The sequence below is a fragment of the Chlamydotis macqueenii genome, chromosome 1 (assembly GCF_036417535.1).
Source record: "Chlamydotis macqueenii isolate bChlMac1 chromosome 1, bChlMac1.mat, whole genome shotgun sequence".
NCBI classification, from domain to species: domain Eukaryota; kingdom Metazoa; phylum Chordata; class Aves; order Otidiformes; family Otididae; genus Chlamydotis; species Chlamydotis macqueenii.
In genome coordinates this window covers 15,561,279-15,579,504 of record NC_141556.1, presented here as the reverse complement: position 1 = coordinate 15,579,504, position 18,226 = coordinate 15,561,279, and the positions used below count along the sequence as shown (strand labels likewise).

General features: G+C 39.2%; 1 protein-coding gene across 1 annotated transcript in view; it reads right to left on the bottom strand.

The window, feature by feature from the left end:
• PRKAR2B (protein kinase cAMP-dependent type II regulatory subunit beta) overlaps positions 1-18,226 on the bottom strand; it is an 88,746-nt gene that overhangs the window by 12,476 nt on the left and 58,044 nt on the right. Inside the window, exons 3-4 of the mRNA XM_086739957.1 lie at positions 10,487-10,539; positions 9,278-9,361 (exon numbers count right to left, since the gene is read on the bottom strand). Coding sequence (XP_086596083.1) covers positions 9,278-9,361; positions 10,487-10,539 — 137 coding nt within the window. The remainder of the gene's footprint in view (positions 1-9,277; positions 9,362-10,486; positions 10,540-18,226) is intronic.

Genomic DNA, 18,226 nt, shown 5'->3' with positions numbered 1-18,226 from the left:
GTTTTCTTCCCTCTCTTACTTAGGCCAAGATGGTACCCACTCTAGTTTTACACCAACTTAAATGAGCTGTGCTAGTAAAGTTCTTTTGCGTATTTAGATCAGTCAGAAGCAGAGAATACAACCATGAAGTACAAACTCAACAGGACCAGGGGATGGATTCAAGCACTGACATGGAATAGTCTGAGCTGGTTTGCTCTTGGTGCAATTGTCAGCACAGCTGGTACGTGGCTTGTGCCAACTATCACTGCTCCTGACAAACCCTGGTCATGGCTTAGAGGAACATGTGAGCCAGGGCTTCTTCCCAGTAAAGGTAAAACTACCCTGCTTAGTTGCTTGGTTTGGTGGGGTTAGGAGGAGAGGAAGGTGCAAGAGAGCCGAGTTGTACGTATGTATGTCATACTGCACTGCATGGCCTCAGGGACAGGGAATGTCCTCTGATCTAGTTTGTTATAACTGATTACTGAACTGAATAAAGGTGACAAGAATGGAAAATTTCACAATAATCTACTACAGTCAGTCAAACTCTGCCTTTGGGCATCCTGACAAACAAAATCTGTATTTCTAGTTAATCAAATAACATTTTCCCTGTAATTAAAGCCTTCAAAATACTGAACTAAAGAAACATTTAATACGGAGGACATGTGACTATGGTAACTAGTAAAAACCAGTTAGCAGGTATTCTTAGCTCTTTAGTCTCAAAATGTGTAGATCAACTCAACCTCTCTGGGCAACCTGTTCCAGTATTTCACCACCCTCACAGTAAAAAAGGCTTTTCTTAAACAGATTATTTTGTATTTCAGTTTGTGCACGTTGTGTCTTATCCTGTCACGGCACCATTTGAGAGCAAGTCTGGTCAACAGACTGGTACCTCCATCTGCCGTAGAAAGGCACTCTTGTCTCTTCAGTGGACCCTTGAAACATGCTGTCAAGCTCCTGCGTATCCTGCCTGATGCTATGCAGTCCTTCTTATGTCCTTCTGCAGTTCCTTCAGCTGGCAGCTCAGCACTGATCACAGCACATCTCCCATAGATGAAGCCACCATTGCCCCCCAGCCTTCAGGAGAGACACCTGCCACTCCCAGCAGCCTGAGACCAAGACGGTCACATCCTACCTCTTCATCTGGGTTGAAACCTCCAAATGTGCCATAGTTGACTGGTCCAGCTGGTGCTGAGAAATACTTCCTATTGCCCATCATCACCATCATTGCACCAGCTCTAGCAGTCCCACACTGTGTTGCGTACCATTTCCAGTTCCCCTTCAAACTCCCATCTGCACAAACTACCTCAACTGCAAAGCCTCCGATAGTTTGTCCTCTTTGCTGTGCTCCTGACAGTTCTCTCTCCTCAACAGCAGTTACACAGATGCTCTGCATCAACATTTCACTAGGACAGTCTTCATGTGCTAAGTATGCTAAACACTACACACTTGTGGCAAAAAGTTAGTTGCCCCCTCTTCCACTTTATCCCATGGTAGCCACATGAACCTCTAGCAGAGAAGCAGAACTTTGATGTAAAAAAATACCTCTGGTACTTACCGTTGTGCCTACGAACAGCACAGCACTTAAGCAGAGGTTTTATGAATCACTCTGTTGCGAGTTAGGAAATATTTTACTGCACCTAAAGTGCAACTCAGGTACCAGGTGCCTTTATGAATCTAGGCCTCTAGTGATACCCACACATCAGTAAGGTATGTGCAAGCCTGAGGTACTGCCATTGCGTGTATCTGAAATGTACAAAATTGTGTGTATATTTACAATCAGTTACAGAGATATGACATGAGATTCAGAAGAACAAAGCCCCAGACAGGAACAATAACTGGTTTACCAAGGACTTTCCCCCCGGAACAGTGTTTCATCCCATCCTTCTTGCCAGGTCAAGTGAAAAACTGCAAATGACCACTCACAACTCTCCTAACGTATACTTTGTATCACATAAAAGTACTGTCCTCCAGATGCATGTGGCATTATTTGAAAATAGTATGTTAGCCTCAATTTCTTTCAAGTCAACGGAACAAATATGGCAATTACATTTCAAGACAATTTCTTGGAAAAAAAAATCAGTTAGATAATGGACACAGAGTATAATTAAAACTGCATTTTACTTAGTATACATTTCATTCATTAAAAAGCGAGTCACTTGTACATCCTTGCAAGACAGCTTTTGATTCACTCAGGAGAGCTGGTGGACCATGGCATGTCTTTCCCAAATGCCAACGGCTCTTTTAACTGTCAGACTACCATGTGATTTGCTACCACTGTGCCAGGTAAGGGGCTTCTTAATATAAATTTATAAATTTACTGTCAGCTAGTTTGTAAAGGAAAAAGAATAAAGTTCTCCATACTGAACTCAACCACTCAAACACTGGGGCTTCCAAGAAGCATCCATGTTTAAACTGCTGATACACGTCTGTTGTTTGACAAAGCGCTACCCATTATGAATCAATGAAGGTACTGTAGATAAAACGGAAAGTAGGACACGATCGTCACTGGAAGTCATGACAATGACAAATGTGAAAAAGTAACTTCTGAAAAATATCCTTCCCCACTATTTAAGAAAAGGTATTCAGGAGACAGAAGGAACAGCTACATTTCTAGACTTAAAATGATGTGGCCTCTGCCAGTAAGCTGAGACAATCTCATCTGACAGGAGCTAGTAAACTCCAGCTGCTAAACTGGGTGCAGTAAGTCCCAAAAGTATTGGATGGTATGTTGGGATTATATATGTTTTGGGAATCCCCCAAAAGAAGGACGAACGTGCTGCTGGAGTGCTCCCTTGTAGACAGGAAATCTCAGTTAATTTCCATTTCAGATCCAAGACGTTCTGCACAATCTAAGAAGGCATGAGATTGCCTTGCACTTCAGTACAGTAGTAGTAACAAGACTCGCCTATCTCATGTGACTTGTAAAAATTATAATGTTCTGAGACACAGCCGTAAGACTATCATACAAAGTGAATCCACAGTTCTTCCATTGCCCCTGAGCTCATAAACCACTTTATTCTTTACTCTTACAACCATTTCACTAAAATGAGCTCAAGTTAAAACAGCATCCTGTTGGCTACCTTATCCTCACTTTGAACAATATGAAATATCAACAAATTAACGCTCAGCATGATACTAAGAAGGTAAAGAAGCAGACAGAATCCCAGAATAGGAAGGGGTGTAAAAAAAAAAAAAAAAAAAAAAAAAAAAAAAAAAAAAAAAGGGAAAAAGTTAACAAAACATAGGCAGGAAAAGGAAGTTCTTAATCAACAATCAATCTTAATCTTAATCAACAAGTCAAGACCTTGGAAAAGAAGAGTAAATTACAGAATTCACGTCTACAGCTCTCGGCATTTGTTTTTCAGAACAAAACCAGAACGTGTACTCCCCTGGAACTCTGATAAAAATGTTAGCAGCACTATTGATCCAAGTCAAAAAGTTTAGCTCCCTTGCGTAATATCTATTTGTAAACTAATCAAAAGGCATTTAGTTCTTCACTGTCAAATAATCTAATTTGTATTTCAATGTACAATCAATATTTTCAAGTAACAATATTTTCCTTGAGAATATACCTTAACCTTCCACCACACAGTTATATGTTAAGTTAGTATTCTGCCTCTCAAATATCATGCACATCCCCATCAGTCAGGCTCAGTAACACTTTTTATATTTTGTAACTAGCCCTCTCAGCAAGTTGGCTGATTCTTTTTAGCAGTTTGCTAAAAAAGGGTAGAAATAATTCAGAGTTGCAAATAGTTTCCAAAATTCTTAAGCCGAAGATGAAGGCATCTCACATTGGGCAGTTCTTTTGCAGAATATCTGCAATAACTGATTACAGAATTATAAAGTACTTTAGGTTGGAAAAGACCTTTAAGATTATCGAGTCCAACCGTAAACCTAACACTGTCAAGTCCCACTAAACCATGTCCCTAAGCACCATGTCTACACATCTTTTAAATACCTCCAGGGATGGTGACTCCACCACTTCCAGGGTAGCCTTGACAAGGCAGTGCTTGACAACCTTTTCAGTGAAGAAATTTTCCCTAATATCCAACCTAAACCTCCCCTGGTGCAACCTGACCATTTCCTCTCATCCTATCACTAGTTACTTAGGAGAAGAGACCAACACCCACCTCACTACAGCCTCCTTTCAGGTAGCTGTAGAGAGCAATAAGGTCTCCCCTCAGCCCTCTTTTGATCCAACTAAACAACCCCAGTTCCCTTGGACGCTCCTTACAGGACTTGTTTTCTAGACCCTTCACGAGCTTCGCTGCCCTTCTCTGGATGCACTGCAGCACCTCAATGTCTTTCTTGTAGTGAGGGGCCCAAAACTGAACACAGTATTGAGAAGCAGCCTCACCAGTACCGAGTACAGGGGATGATCACTTCCCTACTCCTGCTGGCCACACTATTCCTGATACAATAGGCAAGGTTTGCTAAATCTGATGTAAACATTAATTTTGCCCTAGGGAAAAACAGAGGATTAAGTGCAGTTCTATTCGTTTGGGAACCCATTAGTTTGCACAGAGTTTTGCCATCAAAGAGGACAGAGTACCAATGTGTTCAGGCATTCTGGTCTCACTCATACACACATATATATATTCCCATTAATTTCTCCAACATCTGTAGTCCTATTTCTTCATCAATTTTTTTAAGAACGTAAGAGCATTATGAGAATCTTCTGTTAGTAGCACTTTTCAGATAATCCTTTGGCTTTAAGTGTATAAGTCCACTATTCATAAAACACAGTTGCATTATACTTTCTTTTATCTTCCTTTGAGTTAATCAATTCTAATTGATTAATCAATATTTGTGCTCTCTTATAATAATTCCCCAGGTGCATGAGTGGCAATATGCCCAGAAATTGCTCTTGCATATTTGTGAAGAGTATGTATAATTTATTACCTTTTATAAAAGGGTCAAGACCTATTTGAAATACTCTCTACAAGCATTAGCAGAGTAAAGCTCTCCAAAACAAAATTTCCCTGAAAGAGAATAGATGATCTAACACTGCTTGTGAATTTTGCAAGAGAAAGGATTTGAACTTTAACTGCAAGGGCACAGCACAGCTTTGATGGCACCAGCCCCTCGAGCCACTCTGTTACTCTGGTAACAGATTTATCCTTTTTTTTTAACTACTGGTCTAGAGGCCATGACAGCCAAACCAAATAGCCTGCTGTTAATCTGTCCCAGCAAAGTTTCCTTTTAAAACACAAAACCAAGCTTATTCTCAGTAATGGCCCAAGGTATCTGGTCATCATCATATTGTTTTCTCCTTGCTGGCTTATACAAAGTGAAAGCGGAGGGGAAAGAGGGCATGCAGCTTCTGATTCCACTGTCAGTAATCTCCAACATGTGCAGCACAAAGGAGAAGGTGTGGTAACACGCTTTGTGCATGCATGTAGAGCGAAGCAGCCTGCCTGGGACACCATGGCAATCCTGGGAGAACAAAAGTAGTATTAGGACTTTTGGCAACGGTGTGACGGGTAATTGAGAAGAACAATAAATAATACTATGGTCTAACTAGGAAGAGGTTTTTTGAGGGAAGAACAACAGGAAGAGGTGCTTTAGAAGAGGAATGAATTAAGCTAACATAGGTTAGATTAATAGCATGGGGAGAGGAAAATAAGCATCTGAATGCACCTTTCTCTCTTCTAATTCACTCATCCATGCAGTTCTGCTCCTGGAATTTCTCTTGACTCTTTCCTGATCTGCTCCTCTAAAAAGTAGCCCAAGAGCTCTGCAAAAGCCTCTTTCCCTCATCTTGTGGAACACACATGTTTCAATCCATATTCTTCCCCTCAAGTAATTTTTTCAATACTGTTACACAGTAGCTAAAACTGATATAGAGTGACAGCATTCAGATGGGAAGTGATTAAGCCCCTAGAAAGGTGAAAAGAATGCTATCGTATAAATTCTTTAAAAGTACCTTTTATTTAAGGGAGTTAACTCAAGAATGCCTTGCTGAACTGACATTAGTTGATCGGTCACATCCTCATCAATCTACAAAGTTGATGAAAGTTTCAAGAAAATTCAAGTAAACTTCACAGACTTTAAGAAATTTGTAAGAGTTGGCCTTTAAAACATAGAGTACTGCTCAGAGAATTGTACCAGAGCTGGTGTTCCTTTATACTATGCTATATTTTCAATCAGAGCCACTATGGGAAATACTGATATTTATACATACTTCTCCATAAGTTTACCTATCTGATATTCAAACGCTGCTATCAGGTGAATGCAGGCTGAAGACAGTGTTGTGTGTGTTTAGAAAGTCCTATGGTGCCTCAAAGTCTGAAGGTTATCTTTTTCTCCTCTCTTTTAGTCTCACATTCAATTGGTTCTGCCATTTTTTACTTTTACATGAAGGCTCTTGCCTGTTCAGATGGACTCTAATTAAAACGTTGAGCAGCACTGTAAATCACCTCCTAACTACTGCAATTTCTGCTTCTGCTTTAATGATACTCTTATCTTATCCTTCCATTCAAATTAAAACACAGCGTTCGAGGGTGGGATAAAGTTTTAGGAAAATGTGTACTCCATTTAGCATTATGTACTAAACGCAATTCTGATCACACCATAAGACATGTCGTTATAGTGTATGTCAAAGCGGTGCCCTATCTAGCAAGGGTGTTTGACACCTTGCTAAAAGGCCGTCAGGGAAAAGCCATTAGGCACTTTACACTGTCTCCTCCCCTCTAACTCACTGACCTCTGAAACAATGTTTTCTATACTCAGAACTACAGCAGAAAGAGGCTGAAGTTCAAGGCAAGAAAAAAGCAGTGGGAGTGGGAGATGCTATCGATATACAGCTTGACTTCTGTTGCAGAGACTTTAGCTTTAGCAGCTGAAGATATTATCTCTCCCCAAGATGAAAAGTTTTTTTGCTAATACACCAGAGAGCAAGATGCAGAAGCTGGCACCACGTGTGCTTGTGCTGCAGGGTGGAGAGGCAGAGGTGAGGAAGAGAGCTGGGATAGGAACATTTAAATTACTGCAACTGCAGTGGCAGAGCTCTCGAGTCACTGCCTAGCAGCAAAACAAGAAGGAAGAGTGGGAGAAGTCGCCTGGGGACTACAGATCTTGGCTCCACAGAAGGAGTAAGCCAGACTGAAGAAGGCTGCATTTTAATACCCTTGCTATCTTCAGAGCCCAGTAGCTTTCCAATGCCTTTTATGAGTACAGTTGTTATAATGAAAAACTCCTTTACAAAAATTATCTTATTCAACTTCCGAGAACATTGTCTTTAAAGGATTTAAAGCAGAAGGAAGTGTTCTTAATCCACTGGACAATCTGAGCAAAGGAGAGTAAAGAAGACTTGGGAGATCCCAGGAGTGAATTTCAAGGCTTTGGATTGCAGAGCTCCAGAAGAGGAGGACTCAGCTAAGAAGTCTTCTGCTAAACACCTGGAACAGACTGTGGGAACTATTAGCAATCACAAGTAACTGATTCAGAAGCAAAAAGTAAAAAGGAAGTTCAAAACATCTAGGGGATGTGGTATCAAGACAGCTGCACAGTCTTGAGAAGACCTCCACAAACAGGGGAAGTAATCCCTCACTATTCCTTGGAAGAGTTATTATCAGGCGCCCACATGGGAACAGTTTAATGCTCTACGTCTACACAACATTACAATATAGCTGATAGGAAGCCAGTAGATCCCTGTCCTGCAGACCAAGTGGCTGAGGACTACTTAGACAGAAGATCTAGTTCTCACTAGAATGGAAAGCAGACCTCATCCAAAGGACCGATACTATAAGCAGATACTACCAAGAAACTGTTTAAAGCCAGAATCAGGAAAGCAAAAATTACTATCATGGCAGATTCTAGCAGCACACAATAATCTGTTGGGTCACAGGGCTCATAAGAGAGAAGTGCTCAGAGACTAACCAAGAAGGGTCTGCCAAAGTGCCCAAAATTGGCAGACTAATGTAACAATGGTCCAGTCAAGTGGAAGCCAGGACACAGCAACAATAAGGAAAATATAAAATAAAGCGATCTCATATCCAGATGCCCACAAACCCCCTTGGATCCCTGCAGTTATCCAGAAAACGAATACAGGAGTGGAAGGGGCAAATGTTTGGGTGACTTTAGCTTGAGCAAGTACAGTAGAACAGTTAATTAACTACCCATTAAAGAAATCACATGAAGGAATTAGTTAGGAATCACCCGTGTCAGGATCCCTAGTGTCACAAGAATGCACACATACTAGCACCTATGTTGAGAGTTTTGATGCCCTCCTGTAGCTCTTATTCTAGGGTTCTGCAAAGCTGGGGGTCTGAGGCTCACTGCTCCTCAGAGCCTCTCTGGGAACAGGCAGCCAGGGTCAGGGCTCTGCCTTTGCGCAGACAAAAGCAAGAGCTGGAAACCCGCAGCATGAATTAACCCGCACTCTCTGTAACAGCACCTGACTCCCAAAGAAAGCTGCAGGCTGGTCTTTCCATTAGCTCCCTCTTGAATCAAATTTAAAACTTTTTGTTCTCATGCTTAAAACGCTACATAATTATTTCCCTTTCTCCCATGTTCCCTCCCCTGACAGCACTGAATCAATTCTCTTGAGAAAGCATTTGGTGCACCGTGAGTCATCCCAGCCTCAGTACGCAAGTTTTGAGTGATACACTCCCCTTTTCCCTTAAACAACCCCGGGCTTTTTTTGTAGCATTATCACCTTTGTCTGATCCAGATCACTCATTCACTGCATTTAAGCTTTCTTAAAAGCCCATAATTGTTCTTATAGGTAATAGAAGGAAATTATCAGCACAAAATAAAGTTATCATCTGTAGCGTTTTTTACGGTATCTGTATTAAGTGAAATAATAATGTAAACACCTCGCTATTGCCTTTCTCTTTCCCTCTATTTCATAACCTGCTTGTGCAGTTACATCTGTAGCTAAGCTGTAGGCTTTAGGGGTAATTTTAGGCTTTGATGGAGCACTCAGCACACTTTTGGATGATAAAGAGTAATTCATAGAACCAACTTAAACGTTCCGGTGAACTGATGAGTTTTTACACATTAGTGTACAGCAAGAAGATTTAAAATAAGAAAATACAACACTTTACAATCATATTAATGTATACATTCATATTAAAGTAATTCAAGACTTATTATTCATGGTGGTGAACAAAAGGCTCTCTATATATGACGTATCAGTTATAAAAATGGCATTTCTTCAGTTTACGAAAGGGTCAAGAAAGCATACATAAAAGCTTACAGAAATCAAATCTGTAATCTGCTGTTCAAAAGTTCAAGAGAATTAATTCTTAGCAGCACTGCTAAATATTGCTCATTATAAAGAATCTCTTACCGGATCTAGGTTCTTAAAAAGAAGAATGTCCTTGCATGCCTCCTGAAGTCTGTTTCTTTGATCATCTGTTTTAGGGTGAATAATCTGAGGGATATAATAGAAAAACCTTTAAAGTGGTTATTATATAAAGACTGAGCTAATTCAGCTAAGCATTTTACACAATATTTGTCCATGCCTCATAATACTTTCATTCCAAAACCTTCAGGATTCGAATAAACACTCAGTGATAACATATCACCACAGCATTAGCAAATGAAGCACTGCTGCATTTAAACTAACAAGATCTTTACAATCCAGTTCATTTCTGAAAGCCATTCTGGATACTTTTTCTCAACTATTGCTGCATAAAGATTACTCTGCTACTCTCTAATCACATTTGGAGCATGCATGTTTTATAAAAAAGCACCACTGTTACATTTAGCCATTTGCCATGACTACTTCCCAAATAATATTTTGAGAAATAGTATCTGTGTTAAATTTGTATCAGAAGTTTCACATAGTAAACAACAGACAACACTATCTGAGTGAATCAGAGATTTACTAAGTTACCAATGTCTGGTTAATGTGAGTATCAATCAAGTTGTTCATTCAACTCATACGCTTAAAAAGTCATGCTAGGTTTCAAAGCTCTGATACTACAGGATAACGTTTTTGACAGTTTTACAAGCCAGAAATGAGCTAGCATACAAACATTTTAACTTGTCTTAAAAGTCATACTTACATTATTTCATATTAAAAGCTAAGTAAATGCCTTTTAAAAAGGTGAAATAAGTAAAAGAAATAAATATAGTTCATTAGCTATTGCACTGTACATCTGAAAATCTTAGAGATTTTGTAATTCACCTTTTTTATGCCTTATGAAAAATACTAGAACTTGAGGAAACTACTGCAAGATTATGAGGACACCAAATAAGTACTTCTAGAATCAGGTGTTCTCTGGGCAAATATAATTGCACAGAAGTGTTTCCTTAACAGACCATGTACCAAAAGTGTGGTAATTTAAAACAATACTCAGATCAAACCCTACATGGGTGACTATTATAGAGAATTTTTAAACGTTCCTTTAGCATGAAAACCCCAGAGATTATTAAAATTTATTATAACAAGGATGCTTTTGGAAAATAATAGCAATGCTAGTTACATTTTTCTTCCAAAATTTAATGCCTGAGTACTAGAAAAAATAAGTATTTGACTCAAAGCTTTAAATACCCTCGATTCTGCATCATCCTCTTCCTCATCAGGATTGTAAGCCTCTGCACACACTGAAATTAAAAAAAAATAATCTTAATTCAAATTATAATAATGTTTCACAAGATTCACAGAACAGAAAATGCATTGTGTGGCACAGTAATAATATGCAGTAATGCAACACACTCAATAGAGAATCACAGAAGAAACCGCTGATAGGATCCATAGCAGGTCATCTCCAAACTGCCAGTGAAACAAAGCTACACTTGTATCATTTTTAGACATGCTTTCTGTGTTTTAAAAGACCTCTAATATACTTACAAATTTCTCACCTAAGCTGTTCTAAGTTACCTTACCTTACTATCAGAATTTTTCTTCCGATACCTAAGCTATTTTTTTTTCCTTGTTAGAATCTATGCTATCCATACCAGATGCAGAGATCAGATCACTCCCTCCATCTCTCTAAGTTCAAGGTGGTTTGGGGTTGGGTTTTGGTTTTTGGTTTTTTTTTTGTTTGTTTGTTTGTTTGTCTAGTTTTGAAGGGGTTTTTTCATATTTGAAACTTTTCTCTCATACCCATCTTTTACTTTTTAGGGTAAATAATACTCATTCTTCAATTTTTTTTCTTTACAAGTCATGTTTTTCAGCTCTCTAACTATACTCATTCAGCATTCCCTGAACTACCTCCAATTATCCCTATCTTTATTGAAGTGTCATGCTCAAAACTGGACCCCACATTTGAGGGGGTGTACTGAGTACAATTACTCTACACATTTTGCAGGCTACATGTCTTCTTCATCCTTTTTCACAACAGCTTGATTATGTTTACTCATGTAATATCCATGACTTGGGTATCATTTTCAAAATCCACTGCAGAACCAGCTGTCCTGTGTCCCGTATATGGCTATTTTGCCCAAGTGGAGTACCGTGCACTTGCACCTATTAAATACTACTTTATTCCCCAAGCTATTTCTCCAACACATCAAGGTCATTTTCAATTCTAATCCTGTTCTCCGGCATCCTTCCAATCCATTCTCAACTTTGTGACAACTGCAAATTTAATAAGCATACTCTCTAATACATAATCCAGATTATTACTGAAAAAAAACAGAATAGTGTCTAAAATAAACTCTTGTGGAATACACACATGGCAGTGAAACAGCAGTAGCTGCTTGGAGGTTACCTTATCCAACCAGTTTTGCAGCTGTATCCCATGCAACTCACATTAAGACACTGCTCGATGTTCCCTAGCTTGTTTATAGGGGAGCCTTGCGAGGCAGCATTCAGAAGTTTCTTAAAGTGAAAATGTAGGACATCTGCTCCTTTTCTTTTATCCACAAGTTTTAATATCTTGTTATAGGGTATTAGATAGTTCCAGCAAACCCATGCTGATTGCTGTTTGTTGCTTTCCTCCAGATACTTAGAAAATGTTTGAATATTTGGAAGTAATTTCTGTAGGATCAAAAATGATGTGTAAACCTGTGACGGGCCTCTTCCCTCTGTAGCTCCCCCATCCTTTTAAGACTCAGTTTTTCTCTTTTTCTGGTTTTTCACACTCATTTTTCTTCTTCAGATTCTCAATGGTAATTGCTAACAGGGCTGAGACTGATTTAGCCAATTCTTCCAGTTTCCAAGTATAGCGAGTCTCAGGCACAGCTAACATGGGAACACCTAACACATTACGCACTCTCTGATTTGTCCTTCCTCTATTCCAGGCTGAGTTTTCCGTATGCTCTTTATTCCACTAGTGAAGACTAACGTGCTTCTGTTAAGCAGTAGAGCAACACTTTCCTGGAACATGCTCTTACCAGAAATAAACTTCCATAACAATTTCTGTTACTCCTCATGTTCTTTCTTGCACACAGTCTTTTCCTGTTCACATCTTTTGGCCTTGGATTCTTTGATCATTTTTTCTCTAAATCTTTTGCTATTCTTTTGCACGTGTTCTGAATAATCCAAACTAGTTTTAATTTTCTGTATGTTTACTTCTTCTGCTTACATTTTAGACAGATTTATTTTACTATGCTTTTTGTCCTTCACCTGCACTGTCTCAATTTGCATTTTTTCTCTTTATATTTTTTTCTTTGAGGAACAACCCATTCCTTTAACTACTTTTCTCCAGACTCCTTTCCAAAGAGATTATGTCCACAGTCCTTTCATATCCCCTTGAAAACTGTTGTTCTAATTATTTCACTCAGCCTCCTTTGCTTCCTGAAATCTGTAAGCTTTGTCATCCCAGAGTAATTCTCACTCAAGCTGCCTTTTCTCTCCCTATTCTTGAACAATTTCTCCCTTAGAATTGGTATCAAATAGAATATCTTCCCTTTGATTGTTTTTCCCACTGTCTCAAAACATAGTCATAATTGCATTTCAAAACGTTGGGCAGTTGGTATTCTCCTTTATTCGTTTCCAACAGATAACCGATTCATTAAAATCTCCCATCATCACTATCCCCTGTGCTCTGAAAACAAAAATCCCCACGTACCTGATCTGTTTGGTGGCCTGTGCAATGCCTGCATAACAACAGAGCCCATGAGCTTTTCCCCTTTTAGTACTACTCATAGAGCAACAGTATGTCCAACTCCCTCTACAGATGGGTCACTGCACAAGAGTCTGGTCCCGATATACAACAGTAACAGCCTCTTCCTCCTCCCCATCCTCCCACTGCGTTTTCGTAATTAACATTTCAGCTCCTCTTGTTTATTCCCCACATTTCCTATATTATTATACAAACAACTTCTAAAGTACTGACCAGGTAGACCCATTAGCCTCCTCATTACCCCATCCAATTAAGATGATTTCATGGCAAAGCATATCATTGCATATATTACACTGAGTCCTCACTGTAGCAGCACCCAGCAAACACTAAAAGGTCAACTTTATAAAACCTGGCATCTTCAAAAACTTAAAAGAAATTTGAATGAATTCCCTCTGGAACTGACTGGAAGATTCCTACCAAGTTTACTAGGAACTGGATTTTGTCCCAAATGATTACAAATGCCCACAAAAGGAAGTCTGCAGTCTGTTGAACAACTATAATATCTTACCTCTACATAAACAAAATGTTCCTACCGACTGTTTTATGGTACTATAGTTACTTCAGTCTTGTCTGAAATAAACTTTAGGGATTTTATTTAAATAGCAACAACAACAACATGCCAAGTAAGTACTACAATCCATCATAATGTAAATCACTACTTTGTTTCAGCTGGTATCAGCCTCTCTGCCCTCGTGCATGCATGTGTACACAGGAGTCCACAAATCTGTATCACAGTGCAGCGTGCTGCTGGGTGTATGAATAGTCTGTTATCAGCCTGAGGTACAGTTACATCCTCTCCTTACCTCTGATAGAGCCTCTACATGAAAAAAATCATACAAACCTGGAATTGAATTTAAGAGCTTTGATGATGTTATTCCAGAGTTGACAGGTTTCAGACAGCCTGGCTGAATATTTAACAGTCTTCCAGATGACACAAAATAAACTGAATTTAGCCTCATCCATGCCCATCCTGAATCACCTTATCAGTCCCTTTCACATAGCCTGCAGCAGGATCAGTCCAGAAAGAGAGTATGTTCCTGAAGTCTTCTGTGTCATCTGATGGCTCTGCTCTAATTTCCCTCTTCTCTGCTAGAAGCTCATTTCAGTCAGTCTCATTAACTATTATCAGCAGGTGCCTTCATTAAATATTTCTTCTTTATCACTGATTACAGACAACATATTTAAGAACTGCATTTTTTTCCTGGCTAGTGCCCATCTGCCCAAATTTTAAAATGATTTATTCTTATAATCTCTGATGAGAATCTTACTCTTCTGGTTACAATTCTGTACTTATTTCGCCTTGGCTTATCTTTTTGCCATAATCAAGGATGCATCTTTCATTTGGGTCGCAACTCAAAGATTATACCAATGCTGTGGCTCTGCAGTTTTAAACATGGCATTTCCTTTCCTTCCTTGCTTATTTCAGTAGCCTGTCTTACAGACTTTATAGTCTAGTAACATATTAACTTCTAAGTGCATCCCGCTAGATGTCTTATGGAAAACTTCATACATTTTATTTCCGTTCTTGAAATATGGCCTCTGACATTACTATGGTTCACTGCATTTCATGACATGAACATTGAGGTTTGGCACACAAGAATCCCAATGACAAAACATCTAAAACTAAATGAGACGGCTGTTATGCAGACATCCACAGTTGCAGAAGTGATCTGGATTCCAGTCACAGCCAATGGAGAGAAACTGGCACATTTATGAAGTGATTCATCTGACCTGTATTATGTGTCCAGACTAAGATGAGATTAATTAAAAATTTAACTAATGGACTGAGATAAATCCTAACCCTCTTGAGATGAGTCCTGTTAGTTACAACAAGCTGCAAGACTGGTTTCCCCACTTCTCCATTTAGTTTGTATTTCTTGGAAAACAAAGAAATTCATCATCCGATGACGATGACAGGATGCTCACACAATAGCACACCTTCTTTGTTCTTTTCGTACATTCAGGGAGACAGTCCGTGGTCCTCATCTCTTTTGTCTAAGACTTGGCTGGCATCACAGACATTAATTATCCTGAAACATTCCAATGCTGGTGGCCGCAATACTCAGTGTTCAGTATTTTATTTCCCTACCTCTCCAGCTTATTCCACACTCCTGACGGTACAGAGTAGATGGTGATTTTTACCATGCTGAAATGCCCTGCCACATTTTGCTACATGTCACTGCTGAAGGCAATATTCACATCATTTCTCAAAAAGCAGTCCTAATACTGTTCTTAGGGACCTGTTTCATCCCATGCATAATTATGGCATTAAAAAATAGTGATACAAACACCATACTGTGATACATGTGATACAAACACATACATATTTCTCCATTGGTTGCTAAGCTCAACTAAGTCAAACTATTTTTATTTGGTTTTTCCAGCTGAGGGTGACATTTCCCATATAATTCCCCAAGATGGACACAAACAAGCCCAAATACATCAATGCAAAGTATTTGTAGGAAAAATCTGAATTGTCAGAAGGCAGTGCATTATTCAAACACATATGCACTGAAAACTGCACACAACTCTAGATGGATTGCTTTGTCAGCAAGAAGAGGAAGCTTTTACAATTTCTAATTCATCACTCCAAGTAAATTAAATTTTCTGGTTTTCAGCTAGTAAATATGTTTTATATTCAAAATCAGAAATAGAGTAATTTCAGATATGAATGAATTCTAAAATGGAAATTAACATACAGTTAGTAATTGTAAGATCACAAAAAATGGTAGTCATGCTCTATCCGTTCCCTTGATGTATCAGGAAATAAGAAGGTATAAATAATTAAATAAATGGACATCCATACATAATCATAAAATAATGTATTATACTCAAAACATGTCAGGAAAAACAATCAGTATTTGTTTACCCTTTCCAAGGCACAGAACCCCCAAGACACAAAGCATATTACAAAGAATTTTACAAGAGAAAAAGAGCTGTGGAAATATTTCTTCACCCCATTCAGGGCAAATCAAGGCTACAATTTTGCCAGCATGACCATCAGGCTGGAGGTGAAAACAGACCATCTCCAGCCGCTGTAGCTACGCCAGCATGCCATATGTCCCTACAAACATCCCCAACTACAATAGCTACGCCCATCCACTCATATGGCAAGAATGTCACTTCCCTGGTTTAGCTGTACAAGAATTGCTACGGTGATTTAGCGGCAGTGTGAGATTTTTTCCATTTTTCCATTCCATATTTCTCTTTATCTGGTAAACACAGATTAGAAACATGGTGCCCAGAGACTCCTTGCACGGTAGGTGGTAGTTCCAAACTAGACCACAAATACTACTGGACCTCCACAGTTTCTGACACAGAAACCCATTTTTTTAACACCTCACCAATTCCTACCACTGTAGGAGGAACTAGCAAGAGAGCCCTACACCCCAACATCCCAATTTCATAAGTAGTTTTTATTTAAGCAAAAGCAAGCCTGTGCAATAGTAGCAATGAGAAGAACTGGCCATCATCTCTGACTGGACCAGACAGATGATGAGATTGAAGAGCTGTAAGTAAACTTATGGACTGAAGAACAACCCAGAGAAAGGACATGAACTTTCTCCTCTGAGTGCACAACAAGATGAGATAAAATTTACCTGATTCTACAGATGATATAGTATGGCAATACCACCTGGCTCTGCTGCTGAGATCCACTGTTTGTGCCTAACCCTGAAACTATTTCAAGGAGTTAAGTTTACTTTAAATATAAGCTAATTTGGAACAAAGCATGATTGCTAGGGCTATCGTTTCCCACGATACTGTCAAAAAGAAGGCATCTGTGAAATGCCTACGCCTGATAGGGTCATGAAACTGAAACTTTATCTAGGCATAATTAGGCGAATTCATACACAGAATGCCTGATACCTTGCAACTCTGTGTTATTACTATTTCAAGACACAGAACATTTACATTACAAATGTTATCCAAATGGGAATAAAAGTATGTATGCTCAGAGAAAAGGTCTGGCAATTATACAGACATGAATATTCTTGAGATTTCCTCACTTGCAACAAACAAAAAATCGAAGAAATTCCCCTCCAATCTGCCAGATTTATGGGGTAATGACTTTTGAGTGGCATCTAACACAAATCACCAAGTGCTCAGGACACCAGCGTAAAAATCCAAAGCTGGATAAAATCCAAGCAGCTCGTTTCCTCTTAATTATCAGGAAGGTGGCCTTCAGTTCATGAGGCAGGGACTAACTGAATTGGAGTCTTGGGACCACTGCCAAGACAGCCTGTTTCAAGACTGGCTGCTTGTGAAGGACAGTTATCTCCTCTTGCTTTCAGTGTATAGACCGAAATTCTCCAAAGACTGCCTGATGTCATGAACACATACCAAATACCAGGTTTGTGCTCTGCTATGCAGCTCAATGGCAAAACCTTTTGCTAGAACTGGAAGACCTTGCTCAGCCTGCACTACATGCTTGCATGAAATCAGACGCTCACACAATCAACTTTTCTATGGTATTTTCTCTTGTCCATCTGCTACCAATGCTATGCCTAATTAGTCAAATTTCAAGATATTTCCTCCAGCATTTCTAAATAACATGAAGTGCCTAATACAACATGTAGGATCTTGAATGAGGTCTGTGCCAATAGTGAGTCATAGAACCTCCCAAGGATTCTCCATTCAAAAGTCCACATGAGGTTTATTCATATTTCACGAATCCTCACACCAAATAAGGGATTTCATCAAGATTGCACTGAACACTATGAAAGCCAATTTGAAGAAACATGACAGCTCACAGAAGACATTTTTGGGTAACTTTATCTCAGTTGAGCTATTCATGTGTGGTCAGCTTTGCACAAGTTCCTTGATATTATTTGGTATATAACAGTGAAAATTGCGATGTGTTAGACCACAGTACCTTCCTGTACTCCAGAGGCCCTCTGCATGACAGCTAGCACACTCGGCGCTGGGTCAAAAACGCATGCTCTCCCCTGAAATCACAGGGGTTTGAATCACTGAATAGGCTCCTCCACAAACTGTATGTTCAAACTTTGCCACAGGTAGCTGAAAAGACTTCCCTGTTTTTAAACACAGAACCAGAAAGAGGCTTTAACAGAATTTCCCTAAGGCCTTGTGTAGTACTTAGTCCTCTTTCTAGTTCAATTTCAGTTCTTTCCATAATTGTGTAATTTGTCAAGATGGAGCTAAAAAAACAACAAGGCTTCTGGCTGACGGTAGGAGACCGTTTTGCTTGGCTTCTCAGGAAG